Source organism: Schistocerca americana, chromosome 7, assembly GCF_021461395.2.
Source record: "Schistocerca americana isolate TAMUIC-IGC-003095 chromosome 7, iqSchAmer2.1, whole genome shotgun sequence".
Taxonomy (NCBI): Eukaryota; Metazoa; Arthropoda; class Insecta; order Orthoptera; family Acrididae; genus Schistocerca; species Schistocerca americana.
Window position 1 is genome coordinate 366363243 of NC_060125.1, and position 27763 is coordinate 366391005.

Genomic DNA, 27763 nt, shown 5'->3' on the forward strand with positions numbered 1-27763 from the left:
AGAGGGGCAGAAGCCTTTTCAGTAGTTGCAGGGGCAACAGTCTGGATGAGTGACTGATCTGGCCTTGTAACACTAACCAAAACGGCCTAGCTGTGCTGGTACTGTGAACGGCTGAAAGCAAGGGGAAACTACAGCCGTAATTTTTCCTGAGGGCATGCAGCTTTACTGTATGGATAAATGATGATGGCATCCTCTTGGGTAAAATATTCCGGAGGTAAAATAGTCCCCCATTCGGAACTCCGGGCGGGGACTACTCAGGAGGACGTCGTTATCAGGAGAAAGAAAACTGGCGTTCTACGGATCGGAGCGTGGAATGTCAGATCACTTAATCGGGCAGGTAGGTTAGAAAATTTAAAAAGGGAAATGGATAGGTTAAAGTTGGATATAGTAGGAATTAGTGAAGTTCGGTGGCAGGAGGAACAAGACTTGTGGTCAGCTGAATACAGGGTTATAAATACAAAATCAAATAGGGGTAATGCAGGAGTAGGTTTAATAATGAATAAAACAATAGGAATGCAGGTAAGCTACTACAAACAGCACAGCGAACACATTGTTGTGGCCAAGATAGACACGAAGCCCACGCCTACGACAGTAGTACAAGTTTATATGCCAACTAGCTCTGCAGATGATGAAGAAATTGAAGAAATGTATGATGAAATAAAAGAAATTATTCAGATGGTGAAGGGAGACGAAAATTTAATAGTCATGGGTGACTGGAATTCGCTAGAAGGAAAAGGGAGAGAAGGAAACGTAGTAGGTGAATATGGATTGGGGCTAAGAAATGAAAGAGGAAGCCGCCTGGTGGAATTTTGCACAGAGCAAAACTTAATCATAGCTAACATTTGGTTCAAGAATCATAAAAGAAGGTTGTGCGCATGGAAGAAGCCTGGAGATACTAAAAGGTATCAGATAGATTATATAATGGTAAGACAGAGATTTAGGAACCAGGTTTTAAATTGTAAGACATTTCCAGGGGCAGATGTGGACTCTGACCACAATCTATTGGTTATGAACTGTAGATTAAAACTGAAGAAACTGCAAAAAGGTGGGAATTTAAGGAGGTGGGACCTGGATAAGCTGACTAAACCAGAGGTTGTACAGAGTTTCAGGGAACAATTGACAAGAATGGGGGAAATAAATACAGTAGAAGAAGAATGGGTAGCTTTGAGGGATGAAGTAGTGATGGCAGCAGAGGATGAAGTAGGTAAAAAGACGAGGACTAGTAGAAATCCTTGGGTGACAGAAGGAATATTGAATTTAATTGACAAAAGGAGAAAATATAAAAATGCAGTAAATGAAGCAGGGAAAAAGGAATACAAACGTCTCAAAAAATGAGATCAACAGGAAGTGCAAAATGGCTAAGCAGGCATGGGTAGAGGACAAATGTAAGGATGTAGAGGCTTATCTCACTAGGGGTAAGATAGATACTGCCTACAGGACAATTAAAGAGACCTTTGGAGAAAAGAGAACGACTTGTATGAATATCAAGAGCTCAGATGGGAACCCACTTCTAAGCAAAGAAGGGAAAGCAGAAAGGTGGAAGGAGTATATAGAGGGTCTATACGAGGGTGATGTACTTGAGGGCGATGTTATAGAAATGGAAGAGGATGTAGATGAAGATGAAATGGGAGATATGATACTGCGTGAAGAGTTTGACAGAGCGCTGAAAGACCTAAGTCGAAACAAGGCCCCGGAAGTAGACAACATTCCATCAGAACTACTGACAGCCTTGGGAGAGCCAGTCCTGACAAAACTCTACCATCTGGAGAGCAAAATGTATGAGACAGGCGAAATGCCCTCAAACTTCAAGAAGAATATAATAATTCCAATCCCAAATAAAGCAGGTGTTGACAGATGTGAAAAATTATCTAACTATCAGTTTAATAAGTCACAGCTGCAAAATACTAACGCAAATTCTTTACAGAAGAATGGAAAAACTGGTAGAGGCCGACCTTGGGGAGGATCAGTATGGATTCCGCAGAAATATTGGAACACGTGAGGCTATACTGACCCTACGACTTATTTTAGAAGCTAGATTAAGAAAAGGCAAACCTACGATTCTAGCATTAGTAGACTTAGAGAAAGCTTTTGACAATGTTGACTGGAATACTCTCTTTCAAATTCTGAAGGTGGCAGGGGTAAAACACAGGGAGCGAAAGGCTATTTACAATTTGTGGAGAAACCAGATGGCAGTTATAAGAGTCGAGGGGCATGAAAGGGAAGCAGCAGTTGGGGAGTGAGTGAGACAGGCTTGTAGCCTCTCCCCGATGTTATTCAATCTGTATATTGAGCAAACAGTAAAGGAAACAAAAGAATAATTCGGAGTGGGTATTCAAATCCATGGTGAAGAAATAAAAACTTTGAGGTTCGCCGATGACATTGTAATTCGTCAGAGACAGCCAAGGACTTGGAAGAGCAGTTGAACGGAATGGACAATGTCTTGAAAGGAGGATATAAGATGAACATCAACAAAAGCAAAACGAGGATAATGGAATGTAGTCGAATTAAGTCGGGTGATGCTGAGGGAATTAGATTAGAAAATGAGACACTTAAAGTAGTAAAGGAGTTTTGCTATTAGGGGAGCAAAATAACTGATGATGGTCGAAGTAGAGAGGATATAAAATGTAGACTGGCAATGGCAAGGAAAGCGTTTCTGATGAAGAGAAATTTGTTAACATCAAGTATAGATTTAAGTGTCAGGAAGTCGTTTCTGAAAGTATTTGTGTGGAGTGTAGCCATGTTTGGAAGTGAAACATGGACGATAACTAGTTTGAACAAGAAGAGAATAGAAGCTTTCGAAATGTGTTGCTACAGAAGAATGCTGAAGATTAGATGGGTAGATCACATAACTAATGAGGAGGTACTGAATAGGATTGGGGAGAAGAGGAGTTTGTGGCACAACTTGACTAGAAGAAGGGATCGGTTGGTAGGACATGTTCTGAGGCATCAAGGGACCACCAATTTAGTATTGGAGGGCAGCGTGGAGGGTAAAAATCATAGAGGGAGACCAAGAGATGAATACACTAAGCAGATTCAGAGGATGTAGGCTGCAGTATGTACTGGGAGATGAAGCAGCTTGCACAGGATAGAGTAGCGTGAAGAGCTGCATCAAACCAGTCTCAGGACTGAAGACCACAACAACAACAACAACAACAACTCCTCTCAAATAGGAGTATACGCAAGGATTTTATGTAATTAAATATGCAAGTGCACAAACACTCGGAAAGAAATTAAGAATCAAACTACAAAACAAATATGAAAGCTAAATATGCGGCTCGCTACTGCACTGATACTTCACCAACGGCTTCTGCATTAACTTCACATTCTTCTTCATCTTTCCTTTTCTCCATAGTGTCTACAAGTAACATCTCATCTCGGTCAGGGCAATTGATTAGTTTTGATATAATCTACAAAATCAAATATTATCTGTACCAGTTTTGTTTCAGTTCTGTAGAGTTAACATGGCCAATTCTAGTTTTTATTGTAGGTTATTTCGGAAGAGCCTTTTAATCAGACATGTTCAAATCTTGTGTAATATTTTGCCAAACTTTAAACACTTCAAGGACCCAGAAGTTTCCAGAACTTTTGATTTGGAAAGTCTGAAGCAAGGTGGATCAATGGAGATGTGGATCTAAGTGGAAATAAAATTTAAGGAATAAATTGACATTTGTTGTGAGAGAAGAACATTTGGTCCCATATACACTCCTGGAAATGGAAAAAAGAACACATCGACACCGGTGTGTCAGACCCACCATACTTGCTCCGGACACTGCGAGAGGGCTGTACAAGCAATGATCACACGCACGGCACAGCGGACACACCAGGAACCGCGGTGTTGGCCGTCAAATGGCGCTAGCTGCGCAGCATTTGTGCACCGCCACCGTCAGTGTCAGCCAGTTTGCCGTGGCATACGGAGCTCCATCGCAGTCTTTAACACTGGTAGCATGCCGCGACAGCGTGGACGTGAACCGTATGTGCAGTTGACGGACTTTGAGCGAGGGCATATAGTGGGCATGCGGGAGGCTGGGTGGACGTACCGCCGAATTGCTCAACACGTGGGGTGTGAGGTCTCCATAGTACATCGATGTTGTCGCCAGTGGTTGACGCGGAAGGTGCACGTGCCCGTCGACCAGGGACCGGACCGCAGCGACGCACGGATGCATGCCAAGACCGTAGTATCCTACGCAGTGCCGTAGGGGACCGCACCGCCACTTCCCAGCAAATTAGGGACACTGTTGCTCCTGGGGTATCGGCGAGGACCATTCGCAACCGTCTCCATGAAGCTGGGCTACGGTCCCACACACCGTTAGGCCGTCTTCAGCTCAAGCCCCAACATCGTGCAGCCCGCCTCCAGTGGTGTCGCGACAGGCGTGAATGGAGGGATGAATGGAGACGTGTCGTCTTCAGCGATGAGAGTCGCTTCTGCCTTGGTGCCAATGATGGTCGTATGCGTGTTTGGCGCCGTGCAGGTGAGCGCCACAATCAGGACTGCATACGACCGAGGCACACAGGGCCAACACCCGGCATCATGGTGTGGGGAGCGATCTCCTACACTGGCCGTACACCACTGGTGATCGTCGAGGGGACACTGAATAGTGCACGGTACATCCAAACCGTCATCGAACCCATCGTTCTACCATTCCTAGACCGGCAAGGGAACTTGCTGTTCCAACAGGACAATGCACGTCCGCATGTATCCCGTGCCACCCAACGTGCTCTAGAAGGTGTAAGTCAACTACCCTGGCCAGCAAGATCTCCGGATCTGTCCCCCATTGAGCATGTTTGGGACTGGATGAAGCGTCGTCTCACGCGGTCTGCACGTCCAGCAGGAACGCTGGTCCAGCTGAGGCGCCAGGTGGAAATGGCATGGCAAGCCGTTCCACAGGACTACATCCAGCATCTCTACGATCGTCTCCATGGGAGAATAGCAGCCTGCATTGCTGCGAAAGGTGGATATACACTGTACTAGTGCCGACATTGTGCATGCTCTGTTGCCTGTGTGTATGTGCCTGTGGTTCTGTCAGTGTGATCATGTGATGTATCTGACCCCAGGAATGTGTCAATAAAGTTTCCCCTTCCTGGGACAATGAATTCCCGGTGTTCTTATTTCAAGTGTAGATAGGTAAACTTGTAAATATTACAATTTGTCATGCTTAGCGGTCATCAATGAAATAAATGCAACAGAACATTATGTTACTGTGTAGACGAATGGAAGTTTGTACCAAGGCTGGAATTCAGTCCCGGATCTCCTGCTCACTAGGCAGATGCGCTAACCACTATGCCAAACCATGAATGGAAATTTGGATTGAGGAGGTAGGCCTGCTAATGTAGTCCGTGCAGTTGTGCAAAGCTGGTGTGCCATGGTGGTATAGTGGTTAGCGCATCTGCCAAGTGAGCAAGAGACACGGGCGCTCAAATCCTGGTCTTGGCACAAATTTTTGTTTCTCACTTCATTCTGCATACAAACATCATAGAAGTTTGAGACATGAAAAGGTCACTGGAACCATATAGTTTCATTGATGATGTTCCTATTCAGTTCATGTATCCTACAGAAACTTTGCCATCAATCTATTGGGAAAAAAAAAAAAAAAAAAAAAAAAAAAAAAAAAAAAAAAAAAAAAAAAAAATGAGAGAGAGAGAGAGAGAGAGAGAGAGAGAGAGAGAGAGGATATTGGCAAGGTGCCAATTATTGTTGAATCTCCAGAAATTTCCGCAGGGAAAACCTATTAACTTTCAGAAGAGTGTATGTACTCCCTTCAAAAAAACAATTGCCATTTTAAATTAATTTAACTTTACACAGGGTGGTTTAAATGTAGTCTTAGTTTGATTTTTTAAATTGCTGTTCTCTGAGCAAGTTATTTTTATAGGTTTAATTACTTAAAATCAAACAATGGAAAATCCAGGGTGGACTGTAACAATATTATGAAAGGAAAGTTGCTACTCACCATATAGCAGAGATGCTGAGTCGCAGATAGGCACAACAAAAAGACTGTTCACAACTTGCACGACTCAGCATCTCCGCTATATGGTGAGTAGCAACTTTCCTTTTTATAATATAAGTACTTATTACAGATTGCCCGTTATCACTTGCTCAGGCGTGAACTACGCTGTTATCACTTGTTCCTGTGTTTTTAACCAAGTATTATTTATTAAAATTGATAATAACGCTAAAAACTTTAAAGTAATGGTTCTGAAAGTATCTGAACAATGTTGTTGTTGTTGTGGTCTTCAGTCCTGAGACTGGTTTGATGTAGCCCTCCATGCTACTCTATCCTGTGCAAGCTTCTTCATCTCCCAGTACCTACTACAACCTGCATCCTTCTGAATCGGCTTAGTGTATTCATCTCTTGGTCTCCCTCTACGATTTTTACCCTCCACGCTGCCCTCCAATACTAAATTGGTGATCCCTTGATGCCTCAGAACATGTCCTACCAACCGATCCCTTCTTCTGGTCAAGCTGTGCCACAAACTTCTCTTCTCCCCAATCCTATTCAATACTTCCTCATTAGTTATGTGATCTACCCATCTAATCTTCAGCATTCTTCTGTAGCACTACATTTCGAAAGCTTCTATTCTTTTCTTGTCCAAACTAGTTATCGTCCATGTTTCACTTCCATACATGGCTACACTCCATACAAATACTTTCAGAAATGACTTCCTCACACTTAAATCTATACTCGATGTTAACAAATTTCTCTTCTTCAGAAACGCTTTCCTTGCCATTGCCAGTCTACATTTTATATCCTCTCTCCTTCGACCATCATCAGTTATTTTGCCCCCCTAATAGCAAAACTCCTTTACTACTTTAAGTGTCTCATTTCCTAATCTAATTCCCTCAGCATCACCCGACTTAATTCGACTACATTCCATTATCCTCGTTTTGCTTTTGTTGATGTTCATCTTATATCCTCCTTTCAAGACGCTATCCATTCCATTCAACTGCTCTTCCAAGTCCTTTGCTGTCTCTGACTGAATTACAATGTCATCGGTGAACCTCAAAGTTTTTATTTCTTCTCCATGGATTTTAATACCTACTCCGAATTTTTCTTTTGTTTCCTTTACTGCTTGCTCAATATACAGATTGAATAACATTGGGGAGAGGCTACAACCCTGTCTTACTCCCTTCCCAACAACTGCTTCCCTTTCATGTCCCTCGACTCTTATAACTGCCATCTGGTTTCCGTATAAATTGTAAATAGCCTTTCGCTCTCTGTATTTTATCCCTGCCACCTTTAGAATTTGAAAGAGAGTATTCCAGTCAATATTGTCAAAAGCTTTCTCTAAGTCTACAAATGCTAGAAACGTAGGTTTGCCTTTCCTTAATCTCTCTTCTAAGATAAGTCGTAAGGTCAGTATTGCCTTACGTGTTCCAGTATTTCTACGGAATCCAAACTGATCTTCTCCGAGGTCGGCTTCTACCAATTTTTCCATTCGTCTGTAAAGAATTTGCGTTAGTATTTTGCAGTTGTGGCTTATTAAACTGATTGTTCGGTAATTTTCACATCTGTCAACAACTGCTTTATTTGGGATTGGAATTATTATATTCTTCTTGAAGTTTGAGGGTATTTCGCCTGTTTCATACATTTGCTCACCAGATGGTAGAGTTTTGTCAGGACTGGCTCTCCCAAGGCCGTCAGTAGTTCCAATGGAATGTTGTCTACTCCGGGGGCCTTGTTTTGACTCAGGTCTTTCAGTGCTTTGTCAAACTCTTCAAGCAGTATCGTATCTCCCATTTCATTTTCATCTACATCCTCTTCCATTTCCATAGTATTGTCCTCAAGTACATCGCCGTTGTATAGACCCTCTATATACTCCTTCCACCTTTCTGCTTTCCCTTCTTTGCTTAGAACTGGGTTTCCATCTGAGCTCTTGAAGTTCATACAAGTGGTTCTCTTATCTCCAAAGGTCTCTTTAATTTTCCTGTAGGCAGTATCTATCTTACCCCTAGTGAGATAAGCCTCTACATCTTTACATTTGTCCTCTAGCCGTCCTTGCTTAGCCATTTTGCACTTCCTGTCGATCTCATTTTTGAGATGTTTGTCTGAACAATAAAATGGTGTATACACCATTTTATCTGAACAATAAAATGGTGTATACACACTGGGAAATCTGTGTAAAACCTGGAAACCTGGGAATTCTTTCATCTGGGAAATACCTGGGAATTTTTTAGGATTCCAGGACTTTTTTATTATTTTACATTTCTGTAAGTTTTGACTGGTAAGAACGGATACTGTAACAAAGAATTGACTTTAGCCTGTTACTGCCAAATAATATTGTAGCAATAAAACATAAAAATGAGAGAATAACATCAAAATAAAAGTTAAGTTGCAAAGAAAATGCGCTATTCACAACAACAAAACATAGTGCAAAGGCTTTAGGATAAAGACTATGTCATACTTCGTAACAACAAACTGCTTTCAGATTTGAACAGGCTGTGGGAAAATATTGTTAATGGTGGTTTGAGAAGTATTATTTTCAAAGTAAATCCCTTATCACCCAAGACAAATTATGTTATGTGTGAGAATGTGCGATGAATTTCTTAAATCATGGAGCGTTTGACTCTCTCAAAAGCTAACACTTTGAGGATCAGCCACTCAGACCAACCATTGATGCCATGTTTTAAAATTTTAATGGCACATTTGTGTTTGATATATCTTAATGGGGAACATACGCTAAAAAGACCAAGCTTCAAGATTAGTTTTTCATATTTGTTTTAGTTCTTTCACAGATTTCAAATTATGCAATACCGATGGCATAAAGTATAATTATCAATGAAATTCACTGACAGCCATGTAATTGGCTTTTCTATGGAAAGGTTGAAGTGCTCAACGGAATATGTATTCAGCAAAGTAACTCATGAAATGTTTGGTGCACTGCAGTGAAATTTACAATCATGCTTGTCAGAAATATTCAGCTGCTGCAATTTAAGCTGTGGTCTCAGGATACCGCCTAACCACATGCCTGGAAAAAACAGCAAAAAAATTTTCCGACCATTGAAAGCTTAGCTTTTCTTGATGAAAAATATCATCTAGTAGTCATGTTCGCAAAGGAAGGATACTTATTATTGAGCAATATTTTCCATAATTCGAAATTTGCTGCCGGGCCACTCAAAGCACTACTACGGTTTCTGTTTCGCCTATCGTAACATGGGCATTACATTTCTTATATTTTGATGTTCTGTGTTCATAAACTACCGTGCTGTATTTGGTGAGTTCATATTTATACTTTCATAATACCGAAATAAGCGCTGTACATGTTGGCGCACATTAAAGATCTTACCAAAATGTGTTGCTCTTTGCTGGGAGTGCCGGGAATTTCTGTGTTGGTGTATAAAACCTTTATTGTTCAAAAGATTTATACATTTTATGGCTCCAAGCAAAAGTATATTGTCACTTAATGAGAAAAAAAAATGTACTTTCACCCAGGGTATAGCGTATTTTCACCTGGAGAAAAGTGAATTTTCACCCAGAAGTAGTGTATTTTTAACCGGGAAATCCAGGAAAAATCTGGGCTTGATTTTTTTTTTTTTTTTTTTTTTTTTTTTTTTTTTTTTTTTTTTTTTTACCCCCCCCCCTGCCCCCCCACATATACACCATTACACCGTGAATAACAGATTTGTGAGATGGCCAAGTAAAAATCTTACCTAAAGTTTCCAGTGTCATAGGACAAATGACAGAAAGGAGCAAAAACCCCACTATTTTAAAGATATACTTGACTGTTTGAGGATCTTTATTTCTAACAGTTGTAAACCCAACAGTATAAGTTGCATTGTAAGATTATTCAGAATCTTTGTATTCTTACAGCCTAAAAAAAAGCTAAAACCCCATTTTGATTGCATCGTATTTCAGTAACCACTGTGAAAAAAAGATTACTTGCAGCTGAGTCAATACTCAAGTGCACAGTTTTTGACTCAGTAACCGTAGTTACATAAACAGATAATCATTGTAAATAGTTATTATTTTTTGCATGTGTTGCCAGACATATGGACAACACAAAGACAAGCTTTACACCTAATTTAAACTGATCAGATATATGTACTTGTAAAATTTAAAATTTTCACTGCAAATCAACTGTTCAAGGAGATTTTGGTATTACAGCTGGTCGTCGTAAACTTCATTCCATGATATTTCAGCTGGCAGTTCTTCAGCCAAAATATCATGGAATTAAGTTTACGATGACCAGCTGCAATCTCGAAATCTCTTTGAATATATGTACTTCTTGGACTCCAGTGTCTTTTTTGGAATGTGCAATGTAATTGAATACATGAAATATGCTACAATTACTTTATAAAATCTTGCTTTGCTCAGAAGTTTTCACTGTCTATTGTAGAATCTTAGAACATATTCTGAGCTCAACCATAATGAGGGATCTTGAACAGAATGACCTTCTCAATACCAACCAGCATGGATTCCGAAAACATTGATCATATGAAACCCATCTCGCACTTTTTCCACGTGACATGCTGAAAGCTTTGGATCAAAGCAGGAGATAGTTCTTGATTCCTGAAAAGTATTTGACTCAATACTGCACCTACACGTATTTTCAGAAATACAATCATATGGGGTATTAAGTAAAATTTGTGACTGGATTGAGGACCTTTTGGTTAGGAGGACACAGTGTGTTATCTTGAATGGAGAGTCGTCATCAGATGTAGAACTAACTTCAGGTGTGCCCCAGGGAAGTGTGTTGGGACCCTTGCTGCTCATGTTGTATGTCAATGTTCCCGCAGCCAATATTAAAAGTAACCTCAGAGTTTTTGCAGATGAAACCGTTATCTATGAGGAAGTACTGTTTGAAAGAGGCTGCATAAATATTCAGTCAGAGCTTGATTAAGATTTCAAGTGTTGCAAAGATCGGCAACATGCTTTAAGTGTTCGAAACTGTAAGATTGTGTACTTCACAAAATGGAAAAATGTAGTATACTATGCCTATAAAATCAATGAGTAACTGTTGGAACCAGCCAACTCATACATATATCTTGGTGCAACACTTTGTAGGGATATGAAATGGAATGATCACATAGGCTCAGTTGTGGGTAAAGCAGGTGGAAGACTTTGGTTTATTGGTAGAATACTGGGTAAGTGCAGTCAGACAAGGGAGATTGTTTACAAGTTGCTCTCCGAGTGAGGTGGTGCAGTGGTAAGCACATTGTACTTGCATTCAGGAGGACAACAGCTCAAACCCACACCCAGCCGTCCTGATTTAGGTTTTCCATGATTTTTCCCTAAATCACTCTAGGTAAATGCCTGGATGGTTCCTGTGAAATGACGTGGCCGACTTCCTTCCCCATCCTTTTCTAATCCAATGGGACCTTTGACCTCGCTGTTTGGTCCCCTCCCCCGAATCAACCAACCAACAAATCATTCATGCAACTGGCTCTAGAATATTACTCAAGTGCGTTGGACCCATACCAATTCAGACTAACAGAGGATACTGAATGTTTACAGAGAAGGGCAGTATGAATGGACACAGGTTTGTATGATCCATGAGAGTGTGTCACAGAGATCCTGAAGAAACTGAACTGGAAGACTTTGAAGATAGACGTAAAGTCTGTTAACCAAATTTCAAGAACTGGCTTTAAGTGGTGAATCTAGGAATATCCTGCAACCCTCTACATATCACTCACTTAGGGATCACGAGGATAAGATTAGAATAATTACTGTATACACAGAGGCATTTAAACAATCATTCTTCTCATGCTCCATACATGAATGGAACAGGAAGAAACCCAATAACTGGTCAATAGGACATACCCTCTTTAGTACAGTGGATGTCCCCTCTGCCATGCTTTTCACAGTGTTTTGCAGAGTATAGATGTAGATGTAAATGTAAAGGGTGATACAGTATAAAATGATACTGAGAAAATTATAACAGGATGGAATGAGGGACCGGTTCTTGAGTTCAGCAGGTGTAATTCCCAGTATAGCAAATAAAAAATATGTAAAACAGAAAACAATAATCCTATGTTTTGCATCTTGCATGATCTTAATTTTTGGAAGTTACAAATTATGTAAGTATAATATTTATATAAACTAAAGAACAAGCAGCCATTGTAGTGGGGAACTGGTCTTTCCCAGAAGAATGCTACAACTGCTGCACAGAATGACTAAGAATCAGTTTCCCAACTAGCAGTGCATACAGCATAAAGTGATGATGATGATGATGATGATGATTGGTTTGTGGGGCACTCAACTGTGCGGTTATCAGCACCCGTACAAATTCCCAGTTTTTACTCACTCCAATCTCACCACTTTCATGAATGATGATAAAATGATGAGGACAACACAAACACCCGGTCCCGGAGTGGAGGAAATTCCCAACCCGGCTGGGAATCGAACCCGGGACAACATGATCCAGAGGCAGCAACGCTAGGCAGTTGGCCAGGTGTTGCGGACATAGTGTACGGTGATTTATGTAGATTCTGTTTTTGTGTTTTTTCTACCATTTGTTATATTAATTACTAATTCTGTATTCCACGATGCGTTAGCACATTTAGTGGTAATTAAACACTCTCCTTGCACGACAAAACATTGTGTCACCAGTAATTCAAAACATGCACTACAGGAAAGGCAGGATAACCTTGTGAAACAGCTTGTCAGTGCTTGTTGTGATGTAGCTGGGCCAACAGAATTGGGACTCGATTAGAGTATAGTGAGTGTTGTGCATAACATATTTTGTAGTAAATCAGCAATTGTGAGTTAATGTAGAGCATATTATAACTATACCATCATGTTCCTCGTAGTATCAAATGTCAGCCTTAATTTGACGAACGAATTTCAGGGAATGTACGTTTGGAGCAGGGGATTGTATTGCAGTGAACCATGGCCTGTGGGATATCCAAAAAGGAAGAGAATCATAGTGTTTGAGTGTTAGTGCTATGGAAGAATATTGGAAATTAGGCAGACTCATAGGATAAGGAATTAGGAGGTGTAGATGCGACAAAGAAAGGAACATTTGGAAATTACTGGTGAGAATAAGGGACAGGATTATGGAACATGTGTTAAGACATCAGGAAATAACATCCATGGTACTGGATGGAGTTATAGAAGGTAAAAACTGTTGCAGAATACATAGATTGCAATATGTCGAGCAAATTATTGAGGACATAGAGTGCAAAGGCTTTGTTTATATGAAATGGCTGGCACAAGAAAGGAATTCGAGGCAGACAGCATCAAACCAGTCAGAAGACAGTATATTGTATGCATTTATTGGACATTGTCACTATTTTTTAGTTTGTTACTTGAGAGTACTTGTTAATGCCAGTAACCTCCAGAAAGGTTCCAGTTAGTTTTGGCCAACCATTAACTTGTGTGCTAGGGTTTTGTGTTGTCATGGTAGAAATCTTTTTGTTTGGTTTTTATCACTTCAGTTATTAAATGGAACTGGTAATACTTGTTGCATAACATTCCAGGAAATTAAAAAAGACTCAGCAAGCTTCATTCAATATTATTTGTGTACTGTTCTCCAAAACATTGCACTAGCCCGAATTTCAATGTGGTTCTGGGAAAGGGAATGAGTTCATTCTTGTTCATGAGCAGCTGTAAATCACCCTGACTACTGTCAAGTGATTGGAAGCTGCTGTGTACAAGTACATAGGGAGGGCTACTGAGAGACGCGCACCAAGGATATCAAAGGTATTTCACGTACTATGCTCCTACAGATGCTGTTTCCACCACAGCAAGTGTAGGATCTATCACCAGTATTTCACTTGACTGTGAGTGGCTTATCAATGGTAGGTTCAGGGCCCCTGTACAGAGAAGGCAGGGTTCAGGAACTTAGGGTATTACACCACTCCCCTTACATGAAGTTGTAGCAAAAAAAAAAAAAAAAAAAAAAAAAAAAAAAAAAAAAAAAAAAAAAAAAAAAAAAAAATGGAATTACATTGCTGTGGACGGAGCTTGTGTAGTATGTATTACCAACGCTGTGCATGTATAGCGCAACTCATTGCCAGTATAGTGCAGCATGCGTTGTTGACCTGGCTTGTTCTGTTCATCTGCAGTGATTGTTTTTGCTATTGCTGTTTTGTTCTTGGTTCATTTTTTGTGATGGCAAGTTTAAGTGAACAAGTGCAGTTGTGAAATTTTGTTTTCTACTTGGTAAAAATGCTGCTGGAACTGTTGTAATGTTGAAAACAGTGTACCAAGATGAGGCTATGTGAAAAACTCAAGTGTACAAGTGGCTCACTCTATTTTAAAAATGGCGACATGTCGACTGATGACAAACCTCATTCTGGACATCCATCAACTGCCCAAATCGACGAAAATATTGGAAAGTTTATTCAACATTGGCTCCCCCAGATCAGACCATCAATCAAATGTTTTATTTGGAAGTTTTGAGAAGATTGAGCAACAGTGTTCATCAGGAAAGACCTGATTTGCAGCAGACAGGAGACTTCCACCACGACAGTACACCTGCACACACAGCCATTTCTTAGACATTGCCCCCATGCACCTTACTCACCTTATCTGGATCTGTGTGACTTTTTCTTATTTCCACACATGAAAAAGGGCATTAAAGGACACTGATTGTCAAGAAAAAAATGAGGGAGGATCTGTCAGCCATTTCTAAAGATGACTACAAAAAATGTTTTGAAAAGTGGAAGCACCAGTGGGACAAATGTATTAGTTGTAATGGAGAGTACTTTGAAGAGGATAAGTTAGTTTTGCAAACAATTTGAAAATATATGGCTTAAAAAAAATTAAAAAAAATGTCTGAGCTGTTGGCTTGCACTGAAACTGAATCTCTGCCAGTGAGATTCACTTCACCTGTGGGTAAACCTGCTGTGTCCCGTGTTAAAGGGGAAGCAAATAAAAAAGAATTGGGACTCTTAATTCTCAGCTGTTCACATGTACAGTGCATATTGGTTTGCGTGAGGGAAATAGTGACAAGGGACAGAAAGAATTATATCTGTGTTTATGCCAGGATCTTCATTCAGCTTTTTGAAGAGGCTGTTCAGGCAGTCATTCAGTAAACAGGGTGTGACCAGTTACAGATTTTGGAACTTGTTGGCACAAACAATGCTGACAACAGCTGACAGAGGAGGTTGAGAAGACCAGCCTCCCCACAGTGTTTCAACAAAGCTCAAAACTTGCAGTGTTGTCTGTAGAACTGATCGTAGCCCCTGCTTGTAAGTCAAGCGGAAGGTGTGAACCAGAGACTTAGTAAGTTCCCCCAAGACAGTAATTGAAGCTGCTTGTGAGATTGTTTGGACAAGACTCAGTGTCAGTGATGGGCACAAACAGCCATTTCTCTGCAGTAGTCTTCCAGGCGTTACACACTTATTATTTATGTGGGAGAACATCTGTAAAATTTGAAAGGTAGAAGAGAGGTACTTGGGAAAGTGAAGCTGTGAGGAAGGATCTTGTTGTACCTGGATAGCTCAGTTGGTAAAGCATTTGCCCATGAAAGCAGTGATTGAGTTGCAGTCCAGCACATAGTTTAAGTCCTCCAGGAAGTTTCAAAGAAATTATTCATCGAGAAACTAGGAAGCATCCAATAAGAAAATGAAAACTTAATATGTAGGTGAGGAAAGAGAGACGTCAAAATTTGACTTTGGACAGATGTGGGGTTTCAAGCCAGGTTCGTATATCCATTTCTACTTCCAGATTATTTACAGCAGCTTTTGCCTCCTTAATCAGCTGAGGTATTGAATGATATTTCTTTCCCTTCCGCACTTTCACAAGTAGATCACTATCTATTGTTTTCTGAGGCATGGAAGATAAATAGCTCAGCAATTCTGTCTTTTACATGTGTCTACTGCTCTTCAACACTCCCTATCCTAGGCTAATAGTATTATGAGTTTATCACTTGTGCTTTTATATTTATGTACACTAATATTAGTTTTGGTACTCATCTAAAGTTTCTCAGTCTCTCCTCCCTCACTAATCTCTCACTGAAACAAAACTAATTTGTATCAACTACTTTCCTTCTTGATTCACAATTGTTGTAAAATTGTAATTGTGTACCTCAGTTAGCAATGAAAAACAGTGCTAGACTAAGAATGACTTTGCTAATATGACACACAATTTCTCATTTAATATTGCCTATGTTCTGTAAAATTTATGAATATCTCCTTCTAATAATGAATTTTATTTTTCTAGAACACTAGTTTTAAAGCTTAATCATTGAGTGTAACTAAATCACACTTAATAATTCTTATATGCAGGAGCGGGAAATAGAAGGTGATGTTGAAGGAAGCCTGGAGACTTTTGTTTTGGAACCAGGAACTCAAGGTGTTCACTATAAGTGTAGAATAACAAGGGACAGAAAGGGAATGGATCGTGGCTTATATCCAACATACTTTTTACATCTTGAGCGTGATTATGGTAAAAAGGTAAGCCAGTAAAATTTAGAAAATACCGATTTGTTTTAGTTTTCAGCTTATTTACATTACTATGATCTTTAGAGAAATGTTGAGTGACGAAATCAGCTGCTTAATTTGAGATTTCCAGTTTAGTTTTAAATGTTGTTTATCTGCTTTTCTGTATAAAGTTTCATTGGAAGTAGTTGTGGCTCTCCAAATGGCTCTCCAAATGGTGACGTTAATTTATTTTTTGAGAAATTTGAACAAACGTTAAGAAAAATTTTAAAACTCGAAACAAATGTTACAGTATGTGGCGATTCAATGTAGAATTGTCCAGCTCAGATGACCCAAACTCAAAAACATTTTTAAACCTACTCAGATCATTAAAGTTACATTGTACAGGGTGTAGCGTGTGAACCAGCCGTCATACGCAACAATAATGTTCCAGTGCTTCAGTAATAATGGAAAATGAGAAACACCACCCAAACAATCACGCACGAACTAATCATTTCCTCTGATATACTGACACTGTGCGTAACTTTGCTGTTGTAAGACAGCTGCAACCGCAGCAAGTGGAAGTTGTTGAAACAAGTTGAGAAAAAGGTGTGATGCTTGATTAGTGTGAGTCTCTCTCTCTCTCTCTCTCTCTCTCTCTCTCTCTCTCTCTCTCTCTCTCTGTGTGTGTGTGTGTGTGTGTGTGTGTGTGTGTGTGTGTGTGTGTGTGTGATTTGCCGTTGTTGAAGCATTCATTCACACTGGGTCTTTTACGGAAACAAAGCATTTGTTTCAGCCGAAATTTCCAGGGTGTTCTGTGCCAGCAAAAAGCACTATACAGAAATTGATTGAAAAATGCTGGTGTACAGTATCGGTTTGAAATGCTCCCAGGAACAGATGACCACATGTCTGCACACCTAAGTTAAAAAGCCAGATGCAGAAGATAATGACAAGAAGCCCTCATAAGTCAACTATGAGATTGAGTCAATAGGTTCGTGCAAATGAGAGAAGTTGCAGATTTGTTTTAAGGGAACTGATGTTAAAACCATTTCAGATAAGTGTTGTGCAAGAACTGGAGGAGCCTCACCTGCAGAAGAGAGTGCATTTCTGTTCACAGCTGTTGAAAAATGTTGCCAGTGGCTTGGATGCACGAAGGTTCAACATGACAAGGTGTGGTTCCACCTGCCTGGGTACATAAATTCCCAAAACAACCAGTACTGGTCGACAGAAAATCCACACACAATCCACCAGGTGCCCTCGCGTGACGAGAAGATTAATGTTTGGTGTGCCATTTCCGCCACATGCGTTTTTGGGGCCCATGTTCTTTGAGACAACAATGAACAGTGATGTGTATTTGGGAATCCTGGAGGAGTTTATTCTAACTTGACAGAAGAGGAGTATTAGTTATGTTATGTAGACTTTATGGGCCTGTTTTATGTGCTGCACCCTGTACGAACAATAGCCCAACACTTGGGAATGCCAGTTTGGACAGTATTATAGTTAATTTCTCAAGAGACCTATGCACTGTTATCCTAGCAGATGAATGTTTTGCAGATCATGATCCACTACTCCCCACAATGCCACTATCAACAGTCAGATAATGATTATGTGACTGCAAATAAGAAGCCAAGCATGACATGGGTTAGAGGTCAGAAAGAGGAATATATAAGTTATTGTTCATGATTATGATGTAGATAAATCAACTGTTGAAACTTTCATTAATAATTTCTTTAAGATATATATTGATTCATGGCACTCTTGTTCATCTTTGAAAAGAAATAGTTCCTTTCTGGTATCAGGGACAAGATGCTGTCACTGCACAAGATTTATAAAATTAATCGCAAACAAGGCACAGAGCAGTATGACATTTCTTATAGATCCCACCTGAATTGTAAAAAACATTATAAAGCTGGATTTAAACTTTCCAAACAAGTTGCATATGAAAACTACGTGGAAGGAGCCCCGAACAATGTAAGGCTTACTAAGCTATTATAACACAAGAACCCACTTCTACCAAACTAAAGACATTCTGCTTAAGCCAGGAAAGTTCAGTAAATACTTTACTACTATAGTAAATGAATTAAGATCTAAAATTAATCATTCAAACATATTAGCAACTGATACACTATCTGATCAGCATCCTATACAATGTGAATTTCATTGGAATCTTGTCACACCCACAGATACAATAAATGCTGTTCCAAAATTTTCTGAATCGAAAAGCAAGGACTGCTGCTGACTAACTAACTACAGAATAAAAAGGATAATACACTTTATTAGCAAACCACTTACTTTTATTATGAATAAATACCTAGAGTTGGGAGTTTTCCCTGACCAGCTCAAAATTTCAGAAGTTATACCTATATACAAAAAGGGAAACAGCATCTCCCTAAGAACTACAGGCCAGAGTTTATTGTTATAATCTTTCTCAAAGTATTTGAAGCTGTTTTTCACATACAACTTAGTAACTACTTTGAAAAACGTAAACTACTTTGGGTCAGACCTCAGCAGCCAGAGACTGTGGTCATTTGTGTGTGAGTTGTGTTTGCGGGAGTGCGTGTTTGTATGTTGTCTATTTCCAATGGAGACCTTGTTGGCCAAAAGCTCACTTTTGACAGCCTTTATCTGTGACTCAGCATCTCTGCTACATGGTGAGTAGCAGCTGTCCTTTTTGTAATATTGTTATAACATTCTTTGTAGTAGACAGCATGGTTTTCGAGAAGAAAAAAGTACTTCTTCTGCAGTCATTGAAATTATTAAACAACCGTTAACTGCATTTAAAAATAAGAATACGGTCTCAATTGAGCTATGCGATTTGAGTAAGGATTTTGGCTGTACCCCCTCTGACATCTTATTAGCCAAACTACAGTATTATGGAAAAATAACATAGCACTAGAAACAATTAATTCTTATCTAAAGAACAGGACGCAGTTTGTGTCAATTCAGAACAGGAATTCTTCTCTGAAGAAAGTCACATCTGGTGTGCCCCAGGGCTCAGTCCTTGGATCATTCTTGTTCATTGTTGTAATTAACAATTTGCTATATTATATTGGGCTTCAGCCAGTTATCTGCTATGCAGGCAACACAACTTTCTCAAGATATGTTAATCATGTCTACGGAAAATTGTCAAGGGTGTCCTATCTCATATGGAAATTACCTGATCTGTTGAGAAGTGAACATCTTAGAATAACTTACTTTGGACTTTTCCAGCCTCACATACCTTAGGGGCTGTTGTTACGGGATCAGTCAAGTCAGGTCAGTGATGCATTACTGATTCAGGAAAGGGTGCTATGAATAATGTGTAAGTTTGCTCAAAGGGTACACTCTCACCCTTTACTCATTAAGACCAAAATAATGACAGTGATAAGTCTTTATATCCATGTATCATTGATATATGTGAAAAACAGCCTAGCAGAGTTTGGCATCAGAGAGAACATAAAATGTTGTTACATCAGAAACAAGAAGCATAGGCTGACAAAGACTGGGAACTCTCACAAAGTGAACTGATTAAAATATTTTAATAAATTGCCACATTCTGCAATCAGTACAGCTCTCACTAATTATGAAAAAAAGTTGTGTGAATGGTTAATTAACAATCCAGTCTACGATTAAAGAGAATTCTTGGATATGGGGAGCATAGAATTTGAGTTTTATGATTATTATTAAAATTCTGTACAGGAGATTAATATAGGATAAATTATTTGCACATGCAATATGAATAGTAATTAATGAAGTGATTGCTGTTTGTCTTTAAAAGCACAGTTTTTGAACAAATATCTGTAACTAGTGGCAAAAGAGTAGTGGTGAACCACAAAAATAGGGGTTAATATGGGGAACAGTTTGAAGGAAAAAGTTTGGAATATGAAAAAGTGCATATTTTTCGGAAATGGACTGGTAGTGTGACCTCCAGACCAGATGAGAGGAAATGCAGATCTCAACAAACTATCCCACTGAAGATCCTTAGAGTAAAAAAGGGCAAAACACATCTAGGAGAAATAAATTACAGTGCAGCAAGAAAAGGCAGCTTTTATTTACAAAACAAAAAAAGAGTTGACAGTACTTTACAAAGTACTTAACATGGTTCTAGAGGAGATGGTATGCCCACCCTATCCTTCCAGTTTTTGAACTCACTTACCCAACCACTTATCAAGAGCCTACAGTTTGGAATGGACTCCAATCACTTTACCATTTGCTGTTTTTCTCATTAACATGTCAATTTTAGAAATTAAAGAGGTTATAAGTCATAGTAAAAATCTTAGAATGTTCTGAGGATTGAAATGCTGACCTTCAAATTTGTAATCTGACACTAAGCCACTCAACCACCTAGTAATGTCCATTTTATCCAGAATAATAATAATAATCTTCTTCTTCTTATTTTTCTTCCTCAACTTCATCTTCATCTTGTACAGTTTCCAGCCGCTGGACAGGTCTCCTTAGAACACAGGCTTCATCATCATTTTCTGTCTTTCCACTACCTCTCCAGTGTTCCCCTTTGTTTTGCACCCAGTCCTTCACTCCTTCCATCCACCTGTCTGTTAGTATTTTTCCCTTCCCTTTTATCTTGTATATCTTTCTGGGTATCCTTTTCTCCTCCATTTGCTTAACATGTCCCTACCATTTAAGCCTTGATTCCTACATTCTATCCTCTAATGGTTCCTCCTTCGTTAATTCCCTGGTCCTCTCATTCCTTATAACCTGTCCATCTTTCTCGCTCCAATATTATGTCTCAAGAATTTCCTCTCACTAACTTGTATTTGGTTCTCTCTCTCTCTCTCTCTCTCTCTCTCTCTCTCTCTCTCTCTCTCTCTTTCATTGCCCAGATCTTTAAGGCATTCATCAGCATTGGAGCATACTATACCTGATATTTAACCCTTTCACTTTTTTGAGGGACATCCTTGCTCAATATCAGGCTTCTAATGCCCTTCCAGTATGTTCCTGCTGTCGGTCCTGCTCATTTCTTTTATTCTCCTGTATTAAGTTTCTCAGATACTTGAAATTCTCCACCTCCCTCTGTTGATCCCCACCAATGTTATTCCAGTTCTGACTCTCCTCCTTCATAGTTTTGATCATAGTTTCACATTTACCCATGCTAAATTTCATCCCATAACCTTGTACTATTCAGTGTCCTACATGCAACTGTTTCTATACTTCTTTGTCCTTGTTTCCACAGATCATCAAATTGTCTGCAGATATCATTGCTTTCATCTTTTCTTCACCAGTTACTTGGCCACTCTGGTCATCACCTCATCCACCACCACAGTGAAAAGCAGTGGTAAAGTGTACTTCCCTGCCTCAAGCCATTCTTCTTTTCCAGCCAATCTGATTCCCCCCTCTTCCCATTTTCACACACTCACGCTTCTGGTTTACTTCTCTTATACTGCATGTTATCTGCTTTTGCATTCCTCTGAAATTTCACAAGTCTAGTTACATGGGCTTGGTGTCATAAGTAGGCTACTTGTGGCAGTTCACCAACACAGCAATATGTCACAGCATCCATGCCCATCTGCCAGTTATAGTCCCAGCTTGCACTGTAACCAGGGACCCATTGATAGACAGCCATATGTGGCTTTGGCAGCCACAACACCACAGCATACCCACTTTGTGAGTATAAGCACAGGCCGTACAGTCAGGCAGGTCATTTAAGCATCAGTGAAACATCAAGACCTCTACCATTGTTGTATTGGCTTCTGCCATTAGATCATTCCGCTGCCTCTGATCAAACTGCCACCAGCTACATGCACATCCGGTGTTTGTACCCAGGAGCCTCTATTGCCTTGCACCAGACTGTCCACCAGAAAATCTCACCTGCGGCCGAACCTGGCCTTCGTGCCACTGGCTCTGTCTGCATCAGCTGCCAACCAGCTTGTCACATACTCAGCTACCCTTCCAGCAGTGCGAAAATACCTGTCAGCCACATCAGCATCTGACAGGCTCCTACACATCTTCATAGCAGTCTTTGTACCCCAGCTCATTATACCTCTATTCTCCAAAGACTTCCACACCTTGTTTCGAAATCCATTAATCAGGGTGTAAAAATGACCCGGGAGATCCGGGAAAAACCCGGGAATTATTTCATCCGGGAGAAAACCGGGATAAACCCGAGATATTTTTAGAATTCTGGGAATTTTTCATTGTTGTAGTTTTCAGTTAAATTTTTATAATTTTGACTGGTAAGAACCGATACTCTAACAAAAGATATTACTGTATCCCACTACTGCAGAATAATACTTCAACAATAAAACATAAACAAGAGAAAAAAAAGGAAAATAACTTAAATTGCAAAGGAAATGCGCCATATACAACGACGACGACACACAGTGTTCATGCAAGCGTCTGCCTGTTTAAAATGTGTCAAAGGCTTTAGGAAGACTATGCAGTGTTTCATAACAACAAATTGCTTCCAATGAGCGTGAAGTCACAACTGTTTACATTCAATTTGTTTTAGCAGTTACATGCGGACTAATGCATATGTGCAGTTAAGTCACGTTTGAGTAGTAGATTCTCCCACTTCTGGCAAGAGGAATGTGGCTGTTGGCTGTGCAAGCAGTCGCAGCCAGCAGCTAGATGCTACCGGGAAAAGGGAACGCCAAATTCATATTCTCATGGGGAAAAAAACTTGTTTCACAAAGTGCCTAGCATCCAGCTCACGTTGGTCTATCGACTATTCATATGATTTTGAGAAGCATTCCTGTTGGTTTTTGAACATTTTTGAACACATTTTAAGTTGATTTTTGAATGCGTGCATAGTGTACGTGATGTCTCTGTCAAGAGAATCCTCGTCGCATCTAGAAATAAACTTTCCGTGGGCAAAGGGGGGGGGGGGGGGCTATACAAGCTGAGGGAGTAAAGCAGAACGGATGAATGCCAATCGCTGTCTGATTATGTGGTTGATTGGATTTGCGAATGATCAGCATTGTTATAATTACTAGCAAAATCCATAGATTCAGACTACCAGAGTGGAAATAAACAACTGAAAGGAATAACAAGTGAGAAAGATTACGAATTATCTTCTCGGTGTATCCAAGAAAACGAAGTTTTGACAGAAAATTTTTGGCCAGATCGCTACACTAGCAAGGACCATTAGTACAGTCCCCAGCTAGCAGCCGCCTAAGTTCTATTCTGGAAGTAACACGGAAAACGTGTTGTTCGAACACGTAATAACACCAACCGGAAAATAATCACGGGATAACTAAACCTGTGATTCTGGCAGGGGTAGTGAAGTTAATCGGTGAACAAATTTTGACATTGGCAACAATAGCTACAGAATTTGATTATGACAAAAAATGGTTCAAATGCCTCTGAGCACTATGGGATTTAACATCTGAGGTCATCAGTCCCCTAGAACTTAGAACTACTTAAACATAACTGACCTAAGGACGTCACACACATCCATGCCCAAGGCAGGATTCGAACCTGCAACCGCAGTGGTTGCACGGTTCCAGACTGAAGCGCCTAGAACCGCTCGGCCACACCGGCCAGCCTTGATGATGACAAGATTGTTTGTTAGAACGAGGAAGGAGGAGAAACAGGGACATCACACAAATTATGGAAGAATAAGACGATTCCAAATTTATATAAACATTTCGTAATACTACCTTTCGATATCATGCTTGAGAAGCTGGTGCGTATGAATGAAATGTGAAACTATTTCCTAACATAAAGCTTTTTGCTTGTAGTAGGCCTAATAGGCATTTGATATTGGTACTTATTGGATTATATTCTGTCATGTTATAAAAATGGCCATTTGTGCCAAAACAGTCTCGTTTATTTGGTGTGTTATAAAATTGCTGCCATATTAGAAAGCCCTATTTCGTTTTATCTAGCAGACAGTGACAAAATAGACGTAATCAGATCGAGAAACCACAGCAGTCTTGGGTATTATTTGTGTTAACAGCTTTTTCAGTATTAGATAGCGACATTTCGATTTTGCATGTAGCAAAATGTTTGACGAACTTTGATGAGTTAATAGATTCTTTCGCAGAAAGGAAAGCACGCCATGTAAAACTGTAGCAAGATTAGAGAGAAAAAATGCTAGGAGCTAAGGTTTGAAGAAATGTGTAATTTCTTGCTTATCACTTGTCAGTATTGGTTTTATATATCCTATATTTAATTTTATGTCACACAAAACAGCAAGTTATTAACTAATAGGCAATAAAGAGTTCAGATTTTCTGAAGAGTTCTTGTTCTCTCAATTACAAATAATCTCATCCGCTATTAATTTCGAGATTTTTTTTTTTTAAAGTGGGGTAGGCTGTCAAATCGACTGACTGGGAGCAGAAGAGACACCACAGGACATTTCAATTTCCGCTCTCCTGAATACAGTTTGGACATACGGTAGAAAATGCTTTATGAAGAGGCATGACACTGCACTTTGGCATACTTAAGAGCAAATAATATGTCTTACGTACAAGATGAACATATTTTGAAAATTCGATTTTTTTTTAGTATTGACCCTGTTTGCAAGTGTCGTAGATCCGGGGCTTATGCGCAGAGCAGTCTGAGCTATAGTGGGTTTTCTCCATGTGATCCATGTTTACATTTAATGATTTTGCTGTTTCCCCTTCGTTTACTCTCACGTCAAATGAAAACAAAACGAATATCTGTGGCCAGGAGCTATCAAATGAATTAAAATACATGCATGTTATTACGGAAGGCTAAAATACGTCATTAGTTTCAGATTTTATTTCCACCTTTCTGACAGTCAAGCAGTAATCGCCTTGCAGAACAATGAAGTTATTGTTGTCTGTTTACTAAAGAAATTTGACTTTTATTAACCTTTTCTGCAGAGGCAGTCAATGTATTTGAAATGAAATTTTTAATTCCACAATACTGGCTAGTTTCAACTGTTTGCTGCATTTCAAGTGCACATTTTCATCTTCTAGGACGTATGGCATTATGCCATAATAAAGAACCAAACATGATATAATACAGGACTGGTGCTCCAAGAAAATTTATAACCCGAAAACCACACTAAAAAGCTTAATATCAGGCCGAGGTCTACTTCATTGGGAATCTGGACATACGAATGTGCACTTTAAATGTGCATATTTTAGTGTAGTTCATGAAATTTCGATGCTGTTGGGAGTATCCTCTGATGTCTGATCTTTCAATGTTTTACATGTACGTATATACGGGCTTCCTACGTCATGGTAGCTGCACAAGCGCAATGTCGCCTGTTATCTGGCGCTTTCTGGCGACTGCTGAAACAAACCTATTTCTAACAGGTCGCTGGAAAATATTGCAAATGGTGGTTTGAAAAGCATTACTTTCAAAGTAAATATCCTTTTACGTAAGTTTAACTATGTGCGAGAATGTACCATGAATTTCTTAAATCACAGAGTGTTTGACTCTCATTTAAAAATCAACTCTTTGATGACAAGCCATTTAGAAGAATTTCAAACCCTGAAGATCAGACATTTATGTCATTATTAAAAATTGTACTGGCACATTTGCGCGAGATATCTTAAAGTATAACATGCGCAAAAAAGATCAACAGTATATGTGAAAGCTTAGCTTCTCTTGCAGCTTGAGACCAGTACTACATGTGAAAGCTTTTCTTTTCTTGTAGCAACACATTGTATATTAGTTCAAACTATTAACTTTCCCTGTTTGTGTGTTTGTGGTACTTAACAGTGATGTTGCTGTTGGCTGACTATGTCACGTGTCCTATGCTCTGAATATCCGGTGTCATCGGTTGGCGAGATCACGTGACATGAGCTACGTACGGCTTACAAAAGCGCATCGAAATCTCAATTTCAATGATTCAGAAAGTAACATGTGCTGTTTGGTGGAATTCCAATGGATGCTTTCGTAATACGAAAATATGCAGCGTACATGTTGCTGCAGATCAAAGATATTTCTTAAACTTGTCTTTTTCTCTGAGTTTCGTTTTCTAAAGTGCCGGGAAATTGTACGCCCGTGTATAAAACCATAACCATTCAAAGGATTGATAAGAGAAAATATACTGTCACCCGGGAGAAAGTGTATTTTTAACCGGGAAATCCAGGAAAAATCCGGGATTTTTTTTTCCTTGTCCACGTATACACCCTGTTAATGCATACTTTTCCAGTGCCCGGGAAGCCATCAGTAGGTCTGTCCTACTTACAGTGTGTTCCTGTAGCTGTCTTACAGTGGAAAATTAGATCTGCTGTGGACCTTCCTACTTTGAACCCATGTTGCCCTTCTCTCACCATTCCTTCAATTTTTATCTGAATTTGTATTTCCCAGACTTTCTCAAAGATCTTTGCACAATGTCTCATTAGTGTGATTCCCCAATAGTTTTTGCCCTCTTTTCTATTACATTTTTTGAAGATCAGGACTGTTATTCCCTGGGGTCCTCTTCTCTTTTCACGCAGTTTTCATAACTTAATAGAGCCATTGTAACGCCCCCAAAAAAAAAAGAAAAAAGTCTCCTGCTGCTGTCACCATCTTTACATTCAGTTCGTCCAAACCTGGTGTCTTCCCCCTGGCATCTTTTCCACGGATATTGCACTTCTCTCCATGTTAACACCTTTTCTGTTTTGCAGTTTCTCTTCATCTCCACAGTTTCTCCCTCTTTCCTAGGCCTTCATTTGGGTTCAAGATTTCCAGTCATATTCAACCATATATTCCACCTCTAATTTTAACCATCCCATATAGGATCTTTTTTAAACCTTCACTATCCTCCCTCATTCTAGCGTACTGTTCCATCCACCTCCTTCTCTTGTGCCATGATTCTTTCTGCCTCTTTCTTTCTTGTCTAGTACTCTTCTCTTGTCTTTCATATTCTGTTCTGGAACCATATCCTAAAGGCTGTGTTCTTCTTCTGCACTGTGTATTTCTTTCTTCATTCCACTGTGGTGGTTTCTCCCCTCTCTTTTTCTTGCTTAAGTCCTCCTTCATACTACTTTTACCATATCCACAAATGTCCTCTTAAATCTTCCCCTATGTCTCTTGCACTATTTGTGGTGCATCCATTGGGAGAGTTTCGTGCCCTTCTCTCTTCTTCTTCTTCTTCTTCTTCTTCTTCTTCCAGCTTCCATACCCTTATATGCCTGTGTTGTCCCTCTCTTATCTTTAGCCCCTTTCAGGTTCATTATTAGCAATTGGTGGTCACTATCTGAGGCCTCTGATGGTATTACCTTGATATTTATGATGTTCCTATTTATTCTTCTGTCATGGAGGATATAGTAAACTACTGACTTTCAGCTCAAGTCATTACTGTGTCAGGCAAACCTGTGGATTTCCTTGTCCTTGAACCAGGAGTTCCCGACCAACAAACCATTCTCTTTCATCTTTCTCATTTCGACTGCCCCAATCCTGTGGTCATAGCACACTTTCATACCCTTGTCTTTCTCTTCCAACATCTGTGTTTAAATATCTCATTACTATCACACTTTCCTCCCATCTGTTTCTGCACTCCCCCTTCAAATTCCTGTTATTCTGCAGAAGTGCAGCCAAGCTGTGGGGCGTATGCTTGTAATGTCT

General features: G+C 39.7%; 1 protein-coding gene across 1 annotated transcript in view; it reads left to right on the forward strand.

The window, feature by feature from the left end:
* Window positions 1-27763, forward strand: part of LOC124622443 (protein king tubby) — a 62436-nt gene that overhangs the window by 14708 nt on the left and 19965 nt on the right. Inside the window, exon 5 of the mRNA XM_047148141.1 lies at window positions 16166-16333. Coding sequence (XP_047004097.1) covers window positions 16166-16333 — 168 coding nt within the window. The remainder of the gene's footprint in view (window positions 1-16165; window positions 16334-27763) is intronic.